Raw genomic sequence first — 18,713 nt, 5'->3', positions numbered from 1 at the left:
CCGCTACACCAACACTATGGTCGGGTGGCATGACATGACTAGCTCCACTCCAAGCTACCATTCTCCCATAGTGGCCGAATGGGTAGTTATAAATGACTTACAACTCTCTCAACCACATGGGAGACTTTGGTTGTCAGCATGCAAACCCCCAGGGCGTAGCACAGATGGTGAGTGTATGACATCTCTGGCGTAATGGATAGGGGTCGATTCTCAGGAACTGACGATATGAGGTTTACCCTACCATGCGCCTAACGCTTGTCTACCTACATGTCTACCTAGGGATCGGTCGACCGATCCCTCTCGAGTCAAACCTGATCCCGAAGGATCAGGTGATCTGATAAGCTTGAGAACCCCTATATAAAAAGGGTCTCGGGCAGCTTTAGGAAATAACGAACAAGTGAACGAAATTCAACTCTTGTACTCTCTAGTTAAGCAATAGTTATGTGCTCTTCAAAGTGTAAAAGACTTCTCCGCCTTCAGAGAAGGAGTTTCTTACTGCGCCTTTCATCGCCCTGGATTAACAACCCTCTTGGTTGTAACCAGGTTAAAATAGCTGAGTCTTTCTTTTCTGTTCATACTTTAGTTCTGTTTAATCTTGTAGCTATTGCATCTATTTGAGTTTAAATTGGTTGAGAAGGGTTTAGTTTTTACTTGCAGGCAATTCACCCCCCTCTTGCCGGTCCCCGCTACACCAACACTATGGTCGGGTGGCATGACATGACTAGCTCCACTCCAAGCTACCATCCTCCCATAGTGGTCGAATGGGTAGTTATAAATGACTTACAACTCTCTCAACTACATGGGAGACTTTGGTTGTCAGTATGCAAACCCCCAGGGCGTAGCACAGATGGTGGGTGCATGACATCTCTAGCGTAATGGATAGGGGTCGATTCTTAGGAACTGACGATGTGGGGTTTACCCTACCATGCGCCTAACGCTTGTATACCTGCATGTACCTCCCTCCATATCTGTGGGGTCGACACTAGGGGGATGTTAATGTAGCGGATCTATATTTGGTTGTCAGCATGCAGTGCAATAATAAACATGATATAAATAATCATGATATCAACATAGTCATCATTAATGCAACAACCCGATCGACATAGGTACCTCCAGTACATGATCCATCAATCACTCAAGACTATAGGTATAGGTAGATCCAATAGGTGTCCACTATATAACAAATACAGTAAGTAGCGACACATAAAATACACACTAGCCACGTATGCACCCTACATCATAAGTATAACCATCATGATACCTCCAATATCACACCAGATACATAAGAACACCAACATAGGTATTATCGGCATGATTCCTCTAATAGTACACATCAGACACGTGTGCACACACAACATAGGTACAATCAACATGATTTCTCCAATAGTAAACACCGGACATGTGTGCACACACAACATGCAAATGGACAGTCAATATGGTAACTCCAACACATGCCAATCATGTGTACACTCAACATCATATGCATAATCAACATGTTAACTCAGTCAACAAGACGCCCCCTACGATACATACTCTAAATGTATATACACAATAAAATATAGATATTCAAAAGCTAAGACTGTATATGAGATAAATAGATCATCTCAAAGGTCAAGTACAAGTATCAAACATGATAACAATACAAATGGATTTAAGATAAAGCAACCTAATCTATCAAATAATAACCATGCACTAAGTTCAAAGAACTATACAGAGGTTAAGAAAGAAATACCAGCCTTTATTTGTCGATCATGCTAAACAATCCCACATTGAGATGCTCATCTTGAATCAAACATCCTGCAAATCACATGATATATAGTTTAGTTAATCACATATACAACAACTAGCTAAACCGAAAACCTAATCCTAATTCGATTAGGCAACCATGTTTAATTCCACCCAATGATCCAAATCCAATTAAATGATAAGTCCATCCTTAATCCACCGATCAATTCCTTAATTCTCACCAATCAATTACTAAGCAAATCCCATCATAAATCCTTATAAAGCCACTAATCAATCCAAGATTCACCCAAATCAACATAGCACAACCGAATTCCAACTTCTAATCTTTTAATCCATTGAATCAACTATCAAGCATCATAAACCCAACATACATAGTTCATCCACATGATTAGTTTAGGTTTAATCATATCATCCAACAAATCTAATAATCCTCAATCAACACAATCATTTTTTCCTCCAATTCACATTCATATTTAGTAATTCATTTATAACCAAACATGGCACCATCATCAACAATCAACCAATCCATCACCAACCCCTAATTAACCACAACAACACAGGTAGAATGGATTCAATTATGTATAAACAACTTCAATTCTAAACACATCTCCTCATCATCAACTAGTTAAGAATCTAACACAGAAATGACTTCAATTCTGTATAAATCTGATACCAAATAAATATCATCTTATTTCCAATCCATAGCTGTTTGATGAAGAAATCGGATGCTACCATGAAGAAAGAACTCTCCACCTCAGATCTGATGGAAGATGATGTCCCCATGGATTTGCCCTCTCTCTAAACTGAAAAGAGGATAGATCTTCGGCTAGAAGTTCAGGTGCACCAGGAGTTGTGCCCGTCTCCTTCACTGTACGACAGTGAACAAAGAGGTGGCTTTGAAAGATGTCAGCTCAGGGTAGATCGTCTGCAGTCGGCCGGACGGAAAAGACTAGGTGGTAGTCGGCCGAAGAAGAAATGGGTGTCAGCGTCGATCGACAATGAAATGGTGGCAACCCGTCCTCCCACAGCGTCATTGGCTCCTCGATGACAAGCCGCATTAGCCAATAATAGCCCCCTTCCATTGTGCAAAAAAGGCGGGTCCCGCCGCCCAGCGGCCCCCTAGGCCTGGCCCCACAGGGATCCTAGGAGGAGGTAAATCAGCGGTGAATGCTGGGCCGGGTAAAGCGTGGTGTCTCCGGAATTTAACACAGCCGGCCCATAATAGCCCCCTTCCATGATAGGAGAAGAGGTGGAGTTAGGCGGAGCAGTGACGACAGCATCATTGGCAATCGAACGGAGGAGATTTCTAGGGCGCGATGAATGTCACGTGAGAGGAAAAGTGGAAGGAGGCAACTTTGGCTGCTTGTGATAGATGTAGAGGGCAGCGCTCAGGTATCGGCATAGATGGACTGACCAGTAGCGTCGTCGGTGACATCGAGAGGAGGAAGGAGAAAGGGATCGACGCGAGACGGAGAAGGAAAGGATCGGGAGGAATAATGGAAAACCTAGGTTTGTATAATTAAATCACTTATATTAATGTGATTAATGAAATCTCATTTATGGGATATTCCAAACAGGTTTTTACCTACCCAATATATCCATTCCCCTTAAACGTGTCGTATGAATTTCATTTAAATCCAGAAAAATTTATAAAAATTCTGAAAAAAATTCAATAAGGTTGTTACTCTAATAACACGTCTTATTAAATTTGTCGTATCTTACAACATACACTTATCTTCATTATGCTCTACACTGTTCATCTTCTTTATTCTTGACATCATTAGAAATTGACTTGAGCTTTGGAGTGGAGGACTGGAGTAGTTCGGTCTCCGTTCTAACCCCTCCTTCACTCTTTCACTCTTCGTATGCACTTCCGATGGTGGGGATAGCTCACCCACCTCATTCTCTTGATTTCTAGCTCGAAATACTTCCGCTGTCAATCCTTGCCCTCTCATCAACTCGTTTGTCTACTCGGTTCCCCCAGCTCAGTGCTCTGTGTCTCCCTCCGGCTCCACACCATGGTCTCTAACTCTGTGTTTTAGCTGGATCCATGCCGCCGCCTCCGGCTCTATGTCAGCGCTTCTGGTCCGCTCTAGCGGGCCTGATATGCTTTACATCCAGTCTTTATATTCTTCATTACAGTACTGTTTATTTTCTTCATTTCTATCACCGAAGGCTGACTTGAACGTTGGAATGCTAGACTGGGATAGCCCCCGGTCTGTTTTCTAACAACCTGGCAAACACCATTGACCAAGGACTTTCTAACACCTTCAGCCTTCTCTTTTCTGGGGTTCAGTGACTCAGTCAATATAGAAGACAGCTCATCACCCTCCTCTCCCCTCGGATCATGGTGACTCGGTCAACATTCCAACCACATTACTGGCTTTTCATCTATCTTAACTTCCGGATAGGATCAATTTACTATAATATTTTTTTTAGATTTCATAGCATTGAATACCAATGCACTTGTCTGTGGACTCCACACTAAGATGTAGTTGTTGAAAGGAGGCATCGTCATATTCTCATTGTAGAACGAGCATTGCATTTTCAATCTCATTTACCTTTGCATTTCTAGGGTAAGTGTGCTTTAGCGGTTGTTTATCTTATTAATCGGTTAATCTCTTGTTGCTCTCAAATAAAACACCTTTTGAAATTCTATACAATCATCCACCCTCACTTGATCACCTGAACGTTTTTGGTTGTCTATGTAACTGATGTACACCCAATTCATAAATTTGAATCTCATGCCTAATGTTGCATCTTTGTTGGATATTTGGCTAGACAAAAAGGATACAAACTATATGATATGGAAATTGAGAAATTTTTTGTTAGTCATGATGTGAAGTTCCATGAAACCACCTTTCCTTTTTCATCCACCTTAACTCCATCAAATTCTGATTTTATAGTACCCAATTTCCATTCTGAGGGCCTATCACATTACCATTTCCTTCTAGCACTCATTCTGACCAACTTGAGCAAACAAGAACAAATACACATGAACTCATCTCTCACACATGAAAACCACACCTGTTGTTCCCTCTAGCACTACTCAACCTTCCACTTTCACACCGGAAGTCGAAACTATACCACAGCTTGCAACCACATCAAATGCTTCTTCTAAGCTTACCACTACTAACATTCCACCTCTGAGATAGTCAACACGACATAAGTGACCTCCAGTGTGACATAAAGACTTTATAATATCATCTCAAGCTAATCAGTCTACCTCAGCACCAAGTCTTATAAGAAGCACTTGATATCAATAATCTTTTTATTCACGTTTTTTACCTTCCCATTCTGCTTTTCTAGCTGCTATCACAAATCACATAGATACCAAAACTTATGCTCAAGCTATCCTTGATACACATTGCCGATAAGCTATGAATATAGAATTAGAAGCATTACAACTCAACAACACATGCATGGAGCCTCGTACCTCTACTCATCGGCCATAAATCGATCGATTACAAATGGGTTTATAAAATCAAATATAGGTCTGATGGCACTATTGAATGTTACAAGGATTGTCGTGTTGCTAAGGGATACACTCAAGTTGAAGGTGTTGACTATCAAAAAAAACATTTTCACCAACAACTAAGCTTACAACACTTTGATCTCTCCTTACTATTGTTGTTGCTCGCCATTGGTATATTCACTAGTTGAATGTTCAATTCCTCCATACAGATTACATGAAATTGTCTATATGGTGACCTCCACTTAGTCTTCATCGACAAGGGGAGACATTGTATTTCAACTCAACAAGTTTCTTTATGGACTTAAACAAGCATCAACAAACTGTTTTTTTTTCTTCACATTTTCAGACATTATTCTAAGGTTGGTTATATCAATAAACAAAGGTAAATTATTCACTTTTCATTAAGACTCAAGGTACTTCTTTTACAATAATTCTTATATATATATGTTGATGACATACTCCTCTCTCGGTGAATTCCTTCTTAAGCAATTCCTTCTTAAGCATCTTGGGAACTTACTACTTTCTGGGTATTGAATTCTCCCGCTTCTAAAAAGTATTTTTCTGTCAGAAAGAAAATATGCATTGGACATTCTCTAAGATTCTATACACTTTGTTTCACACAAACAATCTGTCGGAAATTTTAGGGGTATTAGCTGAATTCAAATAGCACTGATTTAAATTCAATTTATAGTAGAGATGACCTGAGCGGATAATCTCAGGCTGCCAGCAGGGGCTGGTTTCTGCTCCGAGTAGAAGAATTGCCGAGCAAGAAGATCGGCTGAGCCACTAGTCTGTGTTGCCGAGCGGACGGATCGGCTGAGCAGATCGGTCGAGATGAGGTCGGTCGGGTCGCCGGGTCGGTCGGTCGGTCGGTCGGTCGGTCGGTCGGTCGGGTCGGCGGGTCGGCCGGGTCGGCGGGTCGATCGGGTCGGCCGGGTCGATCGTCCGAGTCGACGGGTCGGTCGGTCGATCGGTCGGCCGGGTTGACGAGTCGGCGGGTCGGCGGGTCGATCGGTGTTGCATAGAAATCTAAGAAACAAGCTAACGTCTCTAGATCATCAGCTGAGGTCATGAATATCGAGCCATGTCTAACACATGTTTAGAGCTAACTTGGTTGAATTATATACTAGATGAATTAAAGGTTCCTCAGACAACTCTTATACCATTGCTCTACAATAATCAAGCGCAGCTTTGCACATTGCGACGAATCTCATCTTTCATGAATGTATGCAACACTGAAATAAATCATCATATAGTGCAAGAAAAAGTTACAAACCACAATAATTAAACATTTTTTTTGTGCCTCCACACTCATAGTTGGCTGACATACTTACAAAAGTCTTATATGAAAGAATCAATTTATAATTCTGCCCAATAAGTTCGGACTTCATGACATTCATTCTCCAACTTGAGATAGTATGGTTTCATTCCCAGTTACAACGTATTTATAGAAAATTTTCCTCTAAATGAGACATAATCACGAGATGCTAGCTGGACTTCTGGGCAGTCCGTTACAAGCACCCTCCGATTTATTTAACGATCGATGAAAAATTTCCATAGAACTGGACTAGCCATTCCAAATTTTGTATTACTTGATTCATCATTTTTTTTATTAAGATATATATACATTGACCTTTTTTATTTTTAATTATCAGTTGTATATTAACCTTTTCTATTTATTTATTTATTAGTGTAACTTAAATTCCACGAAAAGAGGATTACTACCCGTAACCCTAAACTTAGTCTATCATATATATATTGTTAATAAAACAAGTATCCCAATTCTTTCGTTATTTTTATAAGATATCAATTCTTCAATTTGTTTGATCATCCATTATTTCACATTATAACATAAGGTATGTTGCTCATTATGTGAAAAGTAGAGTCATGCATGAATAACGTGGCTATGGCAAAGTGGTGTAAATTCTATGGTGGGCACTCTTTAATTATCACCCACAAGCACAACAATGGCCACATGAGACAATCATTCGGTGTGAGTGATCATAAGGCTGTGCTCTTCTTTCTTTTCTTTGGCCCTCAAAAGCGAAAAGATACTATGGTAGGGAATGATAAGAACTGATGGCATAAAATGATAAGGTTGGTAAGGTAGATCTGTATCAGTAAATAGTAATTCCATAGTAAGATTTGAAGATATCTAGCTCTGATCCAAACTAACAAATCGAGCCAATATTATATAGTGGAGTTGCGACTAGTGACCGTCACAAATATTATTTTGGAGTGTGATTCCAATGACATTTGAATGAAGTTTATGCTGGGTTTATAAGGTGTTATAGTTGGAATGGTCAGTGCCTATTTGATTACTTGATAAGACTAATTTCTTTGAAAAAATCACTCATTGTGTCTATTATTATATCTTGACACATGAAAGTGCAAATGTGTATACAATGTGCATTTTAATATCTGTATTGTTTTTAAGGTAAACTCACTCATTTTCATGTCTGATGCTCTGGACTATAGGCTATATGTGACAAACAACAAATGATGGTGCTTTGTTGTTCAGTTTATTTCTTTTTAATTCTTCTTCCTTAAGATCTTAATTAAGCAGTGATTGAGCTGAATTAATTAATAGTTATAATTTTCTATTTCAATATAGTTTATAGTAGTAAAATTGTAGGATATTTGCATTGTCAGGTGTAGTGTCAATTAGAAGAATGAACTGAGATTATGTAGACCCTCTTTTTTTTTTTTTTTTTTTTTTTGTCATTTTCCTCTCTCTAATTTCACATCCTCTCTTTTCCTCTGCTGAGCGTAAAGACAGCATGAAAAATGTGCTCCCTTACATCAATTCACCAAAGCGATTCTCAAAATCTTGAGATGCTTCAGCCCATGGGAAAGACTCGACAAGGAGAGGTCGACACTTCTCCTATATTTTTTATTGGATAAAAATTCCCATTCATCCTGTCACTGTACATTTTATTTTTCAAAATTATGTTTACTTTGAGTGATGCATACACTTACGTGTTTTATATAATATAATTATAAAAGTTATAATTTTATAATTATTATAACCAGGCCCGGACCTTTAATAGAAGTTGTGAGGCGAGTGCCTCGGGCCCCCAAATTTCAGGGGCACCAAAATTTAAAATATATATATATATATATATATATATATATATATATATATATTTCGAGGAATATATATCATGCGCGTCGCGCATGATATTAGATTTAATTTTTTTTTCTTTTTAATTATTTTTTAAAATTTTGAATTAAAAAAATAATTAAAATATTTTTTTAAGATTTTATTTTAGGGTTGAGGCTTTTCTATTGGGTTATAATTTGTAAGCTATTTTCATTTTTAAGATTTTAATTCTAGAGTTCAGACTTTCCAATTGAGTTATAGTATTTTGTAAAAAAAAAATTAAAAATAAAATAAATTTAAGTATTTATGGAGTATTGTAATGTGTTTAGGGGATGTATTCATGGCTTAGGGATATATAAAAGAAAATATTGTTTTTTTTTAAATTCAAAATCTAAAAAAATAATAGATTTTGTCTGTTATTATTTTTTTAAAAAAATTGAATTAAAAAAATTAATTAAAATATTCTTTTAAAATTTTATTTTAGGGTTGGTGTTTCCCAATTGGGTTATAATTTTTAAGCTATTTTTTAAAAAGATTTTATCTCTAGGGTTTAGACTTTCTAGTTGGATTATAGTATTTAGTAAAAAAAAAAATTGAAAATATAATAAATTTAAATATTTATGGAGTATTGTAACATGTTTAGGGGATATATTTATATATTATGGATTTATCTAAAGAAGTATTAATTTTTTTAATTCAAATTTAAAAAAAAAATAATTAAAAAAAATCTGATATGCGTAGCATATCAACACTAATATACGAATTTAAAAAAAAACGCTATGTTGTTGTTTTAATTTAATTTAATTTTTCCTTACCGGCTTGTTTTAATTTAATTTTATTTTTCCTTGCCGGCTTGCCCTAAACGCGGTTGCTTCTCCTCTCCGCATATCAGTTCGCCCCTTGGTCAAACGGCAGAAGTGCTTCAAGCCGCCTCCGTCGTTTTGCCATCAGCTCTACCTTTGCGGCTTACATCACTGCTCCGGTTTCCATCGGCGACTCAACGACGGCTGATTCATCTTCCGCTCACCTTGACGGCTTATCCTCCCCCGCAGTTTGCGCCAATCAAATTTAAAGATTCCAGTGGTGCGATCTGAGTTGCAGTTACTTAATCGCTCGCACTGTTCTTGATCATCTCTTCTCCTGCTTCTTAAGATCGGTGAGTTGTGTGACTTGTGTCCTTGCTGAATCTTGTACTATGCTTGGAAGTAAATTTCTCAGAGCCCTAAAATTTTTCGTTTTGGTCATTTCAAGGTTTCTTTTTAATTATCCTTTTTGGTGCTACTATTGGAAAAGGAAGACAGGCTGCTGGCTGCCAAAAAGTAAGAAAAATGGCAAATATAAATATTATTCATGAATGATTTGATTTGCAAGTTATTTGATGAAAATTACTATCTTCATGACTTAAATTAACAATTTTCATAATCAATATATAAGTATTGAACTTTCAACTTTCAGTGGCATCTTGCTTGTTTTTCTACGTTTCCAACTTAACAAATAACAATATATGTGAAATCTTGCATCTCGACTCTAGTGGTTCTGATACATTGTGCATCCAGTTTTTCTCTTCAATGTCTCTTTTACCATGACTTTTATAAATTAGGACTTGAGATTAGAGAGTATGTGCAGATTTTAAAGACAATGGAAGGGAAAGAGGAAGATACAATAGTATGTTTTATTTATGTTCTCTTGAGATGACACTTTACTTCTCTAGTTCTTTGAATCTACTATCAATTCTTCTTTTTTATTTTGCTTCTTTATTGGTTGAATGGGGGTGCTCGAAGAATATGATTAGTCCACCATAGTTTTTAATATTAGATAAAAATTTGAGTATGATTTAGCAGGATGATATTTACACATATTATGATTTGATGAATTTTTTATGCATTTAAATGTTGGAATTATTTTAATCTATGACTATTGTTGCAGATTAATATTTAGGCTTTTAGCAAACATGTTTCCTATAAGAAAACAATTGTCTGGAGCAGAAAAAAGGAAGAAAAAACAAAAGGAAGAAGCTTTAATTCAAAGCCAAGTAGGAAGTCTTAATAAGTACTTCACTAACAACCAAAAAGCAGAGCAAACAGAAGTAGCTGAACAACTGAATCAGGATGACACTGATAATAAGTTGAATGATCAGAAATATAGTGAATTGAATGAACTTCAAAATGAAGACCAAAAACAATATGAAAATGATAAAGTTGAAGTCAATATGCCTGAAAATAACAGTGATGAAGATATAAATCAAGAGATTGTGTTCCCTTTAAATGTTGATGATCCAGGAAATTGGGACAAAATGTAAAATATTAGGGATTTTCTAGTTGAAAGAGGTCCTAGAAAAGATGATGATATTTTGTTTCCTCTTGATAACACCGGCAGACACTTCAATCCTTCACATTATAAAAGGCAATTGCCAAATAGTGAGAAAAGTGACAGAAGATGGCTAGTGTATTCTATTTCTATGGACAAGATCTTTTGTTTCTGTTGCAAGTTATTCAAGACTCAAAGAACCACAATGAAACTTGGTCATCTAGCTGACGAAGGATACAAAGATTGGAAGAATATCAGTCGATGTCTCAGTCTTCATGAAACTAGTAAAGATCATATTGATTGCATGACTAGTTGGATTGAATTAGAAAGAAGACTTCGAAAGAAAAAGACAATTGATGAAAATATACAAGTAGCAATTAACAAGGAGAGAGAACATTGGAAACAAGTATTGAAGAGAATAATTGCAGTTGTACAAAGAATTGCGAAGAATAACTTGCCACTTCGAGGAGATAATGAGAAGCTTTATGTTGAGAATAATGGAATCTTTTTGCAGCTAATTGAAATGATTGCTGAATTTGATCTAATAATGGAGGAACACCTTCAGCGTGTTCAAGAAAGACAGATTCATTACACTTATCTTGGACCCAAAATCCAAAATGAATTGATACAGATGTTGACGGCTGAAGTAAGAAGTTCAATTGTTGCAAAAATTAAACATGCAAAGTATTTCACTATCATACTTGATTGCACTCCAGATGCAAGTCACGAGGAGCAGATGCCCCTTGTAATTAGATGTGTGGATGATTCAGAAAATGCAATAGCGTTTGAAGAATTTTGGATTGGATTTTTGAAAGTTAATGAAACTTCAGGACTTGGGCTTTTTACAGAGCTTAAAAATATTTTGAACAATCTCGAACGTGACATTGATAATATAAGAGGTCAAGGATATGACAATGGATCTAATATGAAAGGAAAACATAAGAGTGTACAGAGTAGATTACTTGAAATTAATCCTAGAGCTTTCTACACTCCATGTGGATGTCACAGTCTTAATCTCACATTATGTGATATGGTGAAATGTTGTACTAAAGCAATGTCCTTTTTCGGTGTAATACAACGCATATATTCATTATTTTCTTCTTCTACCAAGCGGTGGCAAATCTTCAAAGATCATGTGCAAGGTCTTATAGTCAAGCCACTATCACAGACACGATGGGAAAGCCATGTTGACAGCGTGAAGCCCATAAAAAATCAAACTTCGAAAATATGAGATGCTTTAATTGATTTGGCAAACATTTCTGATGACTCAAAAATAAAGAGTGAAGCTGAGGGTTTGGCATCATTTGAACTTGAGAATTTTGAGTTCGTGTTTGGAATGATAATTTGGTATAAGTTGTTATATGAGATTAACATTGTTAGTAAGTTTCTCCAAGCAGAAAATATGGATATTGATATTGCTATTAGACAATTAAAAGGACTTATTTCTTCTCTCCAAGAGTTTAAAGAATCTGGATTTGATCAAGCATTAATTGAAGCTGAACATATTGCAAGTGAAATGGGAAATGAACCTATTTTTCGAGAAAAACCCATCATCCGAAGAAAGAGACAATTTGATGAGATCAATAGTGAAGAGGTAACCTAGTCTCCTAAAGAATCTTTTCGAGTTAATTACTTCCTATTTATAATTGATCAAGCTCTTTCTTCACTTCAAACTCGGTTTGAACAATTTCAAAAATATGAAGAAACATTTGGATTTTTATTTAGTTTGGAGAGATTGAAGTATATTGATGATGATAGTCTCTTACACTCATGTGTCAATCTTCAAGAGTCTTTAACACATGATGGACACTCTGATGTTGATGGATCAGATTTATATTTAGAACTAAAGTTGTTAAGACACTCATTACCAAGAGAATCAAAAAGAGCGATTGATGTGCTGAATTATTTGAAGAAAATGGATAGTTGTTATCCAAATGCTTATATTGCTTATCGAATTTTGCTAACTATACCAGTTACAGTTGCATCTGCTGAAAGGAGTTTTTCCAAGTTGAAATTGATCAAAACTTATCTCCGATCAACTATGTCGCAAGAAAGACTAAATGGCTTGGCTATGTTATCTATCGAGAAAAAAGTGGTTGAGAAAGTTGATTATGCTAACTTAATCAATACTTTTGCTTCTAAAACTGCGAGGCGAGCAATATTCAAGTGACATATATTGGTCCGGAAGATGAATTTTATATTTTGTTTGGATCATTTTGATTATATTAATATTTGCTTATGACATATTGTTTTGGATGATATTTTTTTTATCTTTTATTTCTAGAATTAAAAATATTGTTATATTTACATTGATTGGAAATATATGAATGCCAAACTTTGAGGGCACCATTTTTTTGTGCTCGCCTCAAGCCCCAAAATCACAGGTCCGACACTGATTATAACATAAACATTTTAATTCTGACATGACACTGTATTTTAAAATATTGATCAATATTAAATATTATAGCAACACTTTAACTTTTATCAATACAAATAATATTGTGATGTAACAATTACATAACTATCACAACATGAGAAATTTATCGCTGATCAATATTGATCCATACTAATTAACTTTGGTTAATATTATATTATAATAATTATAAAACATAATTGATATTTTATTTTTATCAACACTAATTAATATTGTGTTATAGAAGCTATGGTCCTTTAGCTATCATAACTGTACAATTATATAATAGTTATAAAATTATAACTACTATAATTATAGTAATTATAATTTCGTAATTGTTATGACAACGATAAAAATAAAGATAATTTTAAAAAATAAAATATATTACGATGGGATGAGAGAGTCTTCTGATAATAAATGAAAGTACAGTGTCCTTTTTTATGATTTTAATAAAAAATTATCTTTTCATTTGTTATTTTTTTTATATTTGCTCATCATGATAGTTGTAGAGGAGAAGACTATATTATGAGGGAATGTGTTTGAGTTTTGTCCGCACAACAGCTGTGAGTGAACTGCTTTTTTGTTAACCAGTCTTGTTATTAAACAGACAAGATACAGTGGACGAGATTATCATCTTCCACCAAACTTTATCTTCATCACTCACCCGCATTATTTGCCTGCCTTTTTCATGCCCCTATCCCACTCCGTCACTCACCCAGTGGTACTGGTCATCGAAGAATAGAATAGAATATAATATCATATCAAGCGGGGGCATGAATAGTTAGTAAATATCGACAGCATACCATGCATTCAGCCAATCATTTTTTTTTAATGTAGAAAAAGTATATTTGGTTTGGCTTTCTAGAGATATTCCCCACAGCATTGTATCTTCTTCAGGAGGACAAAATGGCTATACTTTTACACAAAATGGCATTCAAGTGGGAACCAAGCCCATCAGATTTCCACCATACTTTTTTATTTTTCCACGAGACGAGACAAATTAATATTCTCTTAATTATATTAATGCAGACATCAGCAAAAAAATACAATTAAGCTTTAGATGTTAGAATTGTAATACATCAAAATTTTAACTAACGGATGTATTTATAACATGATTTTGTTATTCCTGGATAACTTCTGGAGTATGTAAATTGATCGTCGAGGCTAGTGTTCGACACTATCTCCGTAAACGATATTGCTCCGCTAGGTGCTTAACGAATTGTTGCAATTCCTTCCCAAGATACAACGACGACGAAAGTCTCGGAATCGTAACACTCCGACTTCCGAGACCAGCGAACTTTCTAGTAGACTTCTTGGACTCTTGAATGCACAAGATGAGATGAATGCTTGAGGAAGAGAAGAGAGGATTGAGTGAATTGAGTGAATATTCCATCATCTGGAGGGTTCTATTTATACTAAAAGAAGAGGTTGATTGTCCTTTGGGTGAGTGGATGTGTTCCTTGGGCTGGATCGATTTAGATCATCCATTCTGAAGGGTTGTAACCCTTCACCAAGCCCACTTCAATCTCATCCATCAGATCTGAGGAGTTGTGACCCTCAGATCCCGCCTATTGTCATCGGCCATCGGATCTGGATCCATTGATTCGATGCTTCAGATCAAGTCTCATCCCAAACCGTCAGATGGTTACGTGCGAAGTGCAAAGTGCGCCTACAAAGCGCCCATTGCGCACGTGGCGGGCTCACAGGTGCGAGCACCTGCTCGCCCTGGGCTAAGGGAGCACCTGTCCTTTTATTTTTGTGTTAACTCCATTAACACATCTTCATTAATAAGTAGAGAATACACATCGAGAATTTTCGATGTGGGACTATTCTCCCATGCATTTATTAATGAATAATAAATGTTATTTTGGGTCGACTTTAAACATTAATTTCTCATTCACCCTTAATCGGTTTTGAGCAAATTAATAGTCTAAATCTATCTATGCGAATCGTAGATTTCAATTTTGAAGTCAATTACGACTTTCAACAATTGATGGCTTCCTTCCTCAAAATCGTTTTGGTCCATTTAAGGCCCCAATATCCAACAATTCCCCACATGAATGGAAATTAATGCAATGCGTGTATGCATGCTGACACTTTACAAGAGTCCAATCGATAAGTCACTGCATCGGGAGAGGTAGCTTGTGGCTTTGAACCTTCCGTAATGAAATGCTATCGAGTATACTAGGCTGCGCAGTGAACGTGATGTCTTGAACTGCTCAGCTGTTGGTGTATACTTAGACAATAACACCCACACAGAGATCTATCTCACCTACTTTAGGTTCTCATGGTTGGTTCCGTTTCGGCCATGGATACCATCTTGGATTAATGAGTGTTTCATTGAAGCGGTCTGTCTTCACACTCACATAGGTGACACTTCTATCAAGAGTATCCTACCATACTCCACCTTATCAGGTATAGAAGTCACTAAAAGCATAAGCTTAACCTCACTACATGAGGTAGGACAGCACAAATTCATCCTAGGATTGGGATAGAGATAAACTATCGAATGTGCTGGACCACAACTTCTGTAACTTCGTTGTCCCATTGAACCGAGATCTTGGGATCTCCAGTCAATAAGGTTGGGTTACCGCTACAGTCGTTTTCAGTTGTAGATTTTTAATCCCATTCCTCTTGATGAGCAGTATACTTGATCTCAACTCAACCCCTTCGTTAGAGGATCTGCCAAATTATCTTTGGACTTAACATAGTCGATTGCAATCACTCCATTCGAGATCAACTGCCTAATGGTATTATGTCTACGACGTATATGTCGTGACTTCCCATTATACATATTACTCTGTGTCCTTCCAATCGCCGATTGACTATCACAGTGGATTAGTACGGCAGGCACAGGTTTCATCCAGCTCGGAATATCTTCCAAGAAATTCCGCAGCCATTCAGCTTCCTCAGCTGCTTTGTCTAGTGCTATAAACTCGGATTCCATAGTTGACCGAGCAATGCAAGTCTTCTTAGTGGATTTCCAAGATACTGCTCCCCCACCGATCGTGAATACATATCCACTAGTGGATTTGGAGTCTTTTGTATCTGATATCCAATTAGCATCACAATATCCTTCCAACACAGCGGGATATTTTCCATAATGTAATCCATAGTTCATAGTATATTTCAAATATCTGAGAACTCGCATCAATGCTTTCCAATGGGTGTCGTTTGGATTACTCGTAAAACGACTCAGTTTGTTGATCGTACAGGCAATATCTGGACGTGTGCAGTTTGTGAGATACATCAAACTGCCTATTATCCGAGAATATTCCAACTGCGATATGGTCTCACCATGGTTTTTCGCTAAGTGTTGACTTAGATCCATAGGTGTTTTCACTGTAGAGAGATCGTACGCATTGAATTTTTTCAATACAGATTCTACATAATGGGATTGTGTTAAAACTATCCCTTCTGATGTCCTGAGAATTTTAATTCCCAATATAACATCTGCTTGACCCATATCTTTCATATCAAAATTTTTGGTCAACATTTTCTTTGTAGTCATGATTACATCATGATTACTGCCCATTATTAGCATGTCGTCTACGTATAGACAGACAATTACATAGCCTTCAGGTGTGTTTTTGACATAAATGCATTTGTCACATTCATTTATTCTGAATTCATTTGACAACATTACTTTGTCAAATTTTTCGTGCCATTGTTTAGGCGCTTGCTTAAGTCCGTACAACGACTTAACAAGTCGACACACCTTTTTCTCATTTCCAGGAGCCATAAACCCTTCGGGTTGCTCCATATAAATTTCTTCTTCCAACTCACCATTTAAGAACGCAGTCTTAACATCCATTTGATGTATTTCAAGGTCATACAGTGTTGCAATGGCTATTAGCACTCGTATGGACGTAATCCTTGTCACCGGTGAGTATGTATCGAAGTAATTAAGGCCTTCCTCTTGCTTGTACCCCTTGGCTACAAGTCTGGCCTTATACTTGTCAATTGATCCATCAACTTTATACTTACGTTTTAGTATCCACTTACAACCTAATGGTTTATTACCAGAAGGAAGGTCTACTAATTCCCAAGTATGATTATTCATGATAGACTCAATTTCACTATTGACAGCTTCTTTCCACATTGGAGCATCGGGTCTAGAGAGAGCTTCACTTAATGTTCTTGGTTCCATTTCTGACATGAAAGTCATGAAATCTGGCCCGAACGATTTCTCAACTCTAGCCCGTTTGCTACGACGTGGCTCTTCACTTTGATCGTCAATAGTCCTTTTATAACAGCTAAGTTCGGTAACGTCATTTTTGTTTGAACTTCCGTTGTTATCACTTTCAACGTTTCTCTTTTTATTTGGGAATACGTTTTCAAAGAATATCGCATTCCGAGATTCTATGGTTGTTCCCACATGTATATCAGGAATGTCTGATTTGTGAACTAGGAAACGATATGCACTACTATTATGGGCATATCCGACAAATACCGCATCGAACGTTTTAGGTCCTATCTTTACTTGCTTTGGTTTAGATACTTCGACCATTGCCAAGCACCCCCACACTTTCAGGTATTTGCACGATGGCTCGCGGCCTTTCCATAGTTCATATGGAGTTTTATCATTTTTCTTATGAGGGATTCTGTTGAGAATGTGATTTGCCGATAATATTGCTTCCCCCCACAAGTTTTGAGGTAAGTCTGAATTTATTAACAAGGCATTAATCATTTCTTTTAGTGTCCGATTTTTACGTTCGGCAACACCGTTTGATTGAGGTGAGTAAGGCACCGTTGTTTGATGGATAATGCCAGATTCTGTACAAAATTCATCAAACGGTGCACCATATTCTCCACCTCTATCGCTTCGAATTATTTTAATTCGTTTGTCAAGTTGGTTTTCAACTTCAGTTTTATAGGTTCTGAACGCCTCTAGGGCTTCGTCTTTACTTCTTAAAAGAAAGACATAACAGAACTTTGTGCAGTCATCGATAAAAGTAATAAAATATTTTTTACCTCCTCTAGTTTGCACAAATTTCAAGTCACATAGATCACTATGTATCAACTCTAGAGGAGTTGTTGTCCTTTCCACCGAGTGAAAAGGTAGTTTCGTCATTTTCGCTTCCACACACACTTCACATTTGTGTGTTCCGTCAACATTGACGTTTGGTAATAATTTTAATTTGACGAGACGTTTGAGAGTATTATTATGCACATGTCCGAGTCGATCATGCCATAAATTAAAACACTCAACAACATAGCTGGAAGCATTTATTTTATTACCATCAAAATTTCGGAGTACAGGCATTACAACCATTTTGAATAGACCCTTTTCTAGGTACCCCTTTCCTACGAAGACACCATTCTTCGTAAGTCCAAAGTTGTCTGACTAGAACACTAGCCTAAATCCGGCCTTGACCAATGCCGCTCCAGAAACTAGGTTCTTACTGATGTCGGGAACATGGAGTACATCAATGAGTGTTAGCTCCTTTCCGGACGTCATCTTCAGAACAACCTTTCCGAGTCCAACAATTGGCGACGTCGTGGAATTACCCATATAGAGCTTCCTGCCATTTATCGGAGTATACTTGGAGAACATCGCCTTATAGGAACAGATATGACGAGTTGCTCCAGTATTAATGAACCACTGCTTCGGGTTGGTATCCACCAAGTTGGCTTCAAATACAACCGCAGTGAGATCCAAGTCCTCA

At 36.9% G+C, this 18,713-nt stretch overlaps 1 protein-coding gene across 1 annotated transcript; it reads left to right on the top strand.

Moving 5' to 3' along the window:
- Positions 1 to 10,275: 10,275 nt before the first annotated feature.
- On the top strand, positions 10,276 to 12,643 carry LOC121978156 (zinc finger MYM-type protein 1-like). Its single transcript, XM_042530533.1, has 4 exons — positions 10,276 to 10,619; positions 10,701 to 11,530; positions 12,029 to 12,225; positions 12,605 to 12,643. Exons 1-4 carry the CDS (start codon positions 10,276 to 10,278, stop codon positions 12,641 to 12,643), a joined length of 1,410 nt encoding a protein of 469 aa, XP_042386467.1.
- The last annotated feature ends 6,070 nt before the right edge of the window (positions 12,644 to 18,713 follow it).

Source organism: Zingiber officinale, chromosome 4B (genome assembly GCF_018446385.1).
Source record: "Zingiber officinale cultivar Zhangliang chromosome 4B, Zo_v1.1, whole genome shotgun sequence".
Classification (NCBI taxonomy): Eukaryota; Viridiplantae; Streptophyta; class Magnoliopsida; order Zingiberales; family Zingiberaceae; genus Zingiber; species Zingiber officinale.
Note: the sequence above shows the minus strand (reverse complement) of the source record. Positions and strands in the feature narration are given on the sequence as shown.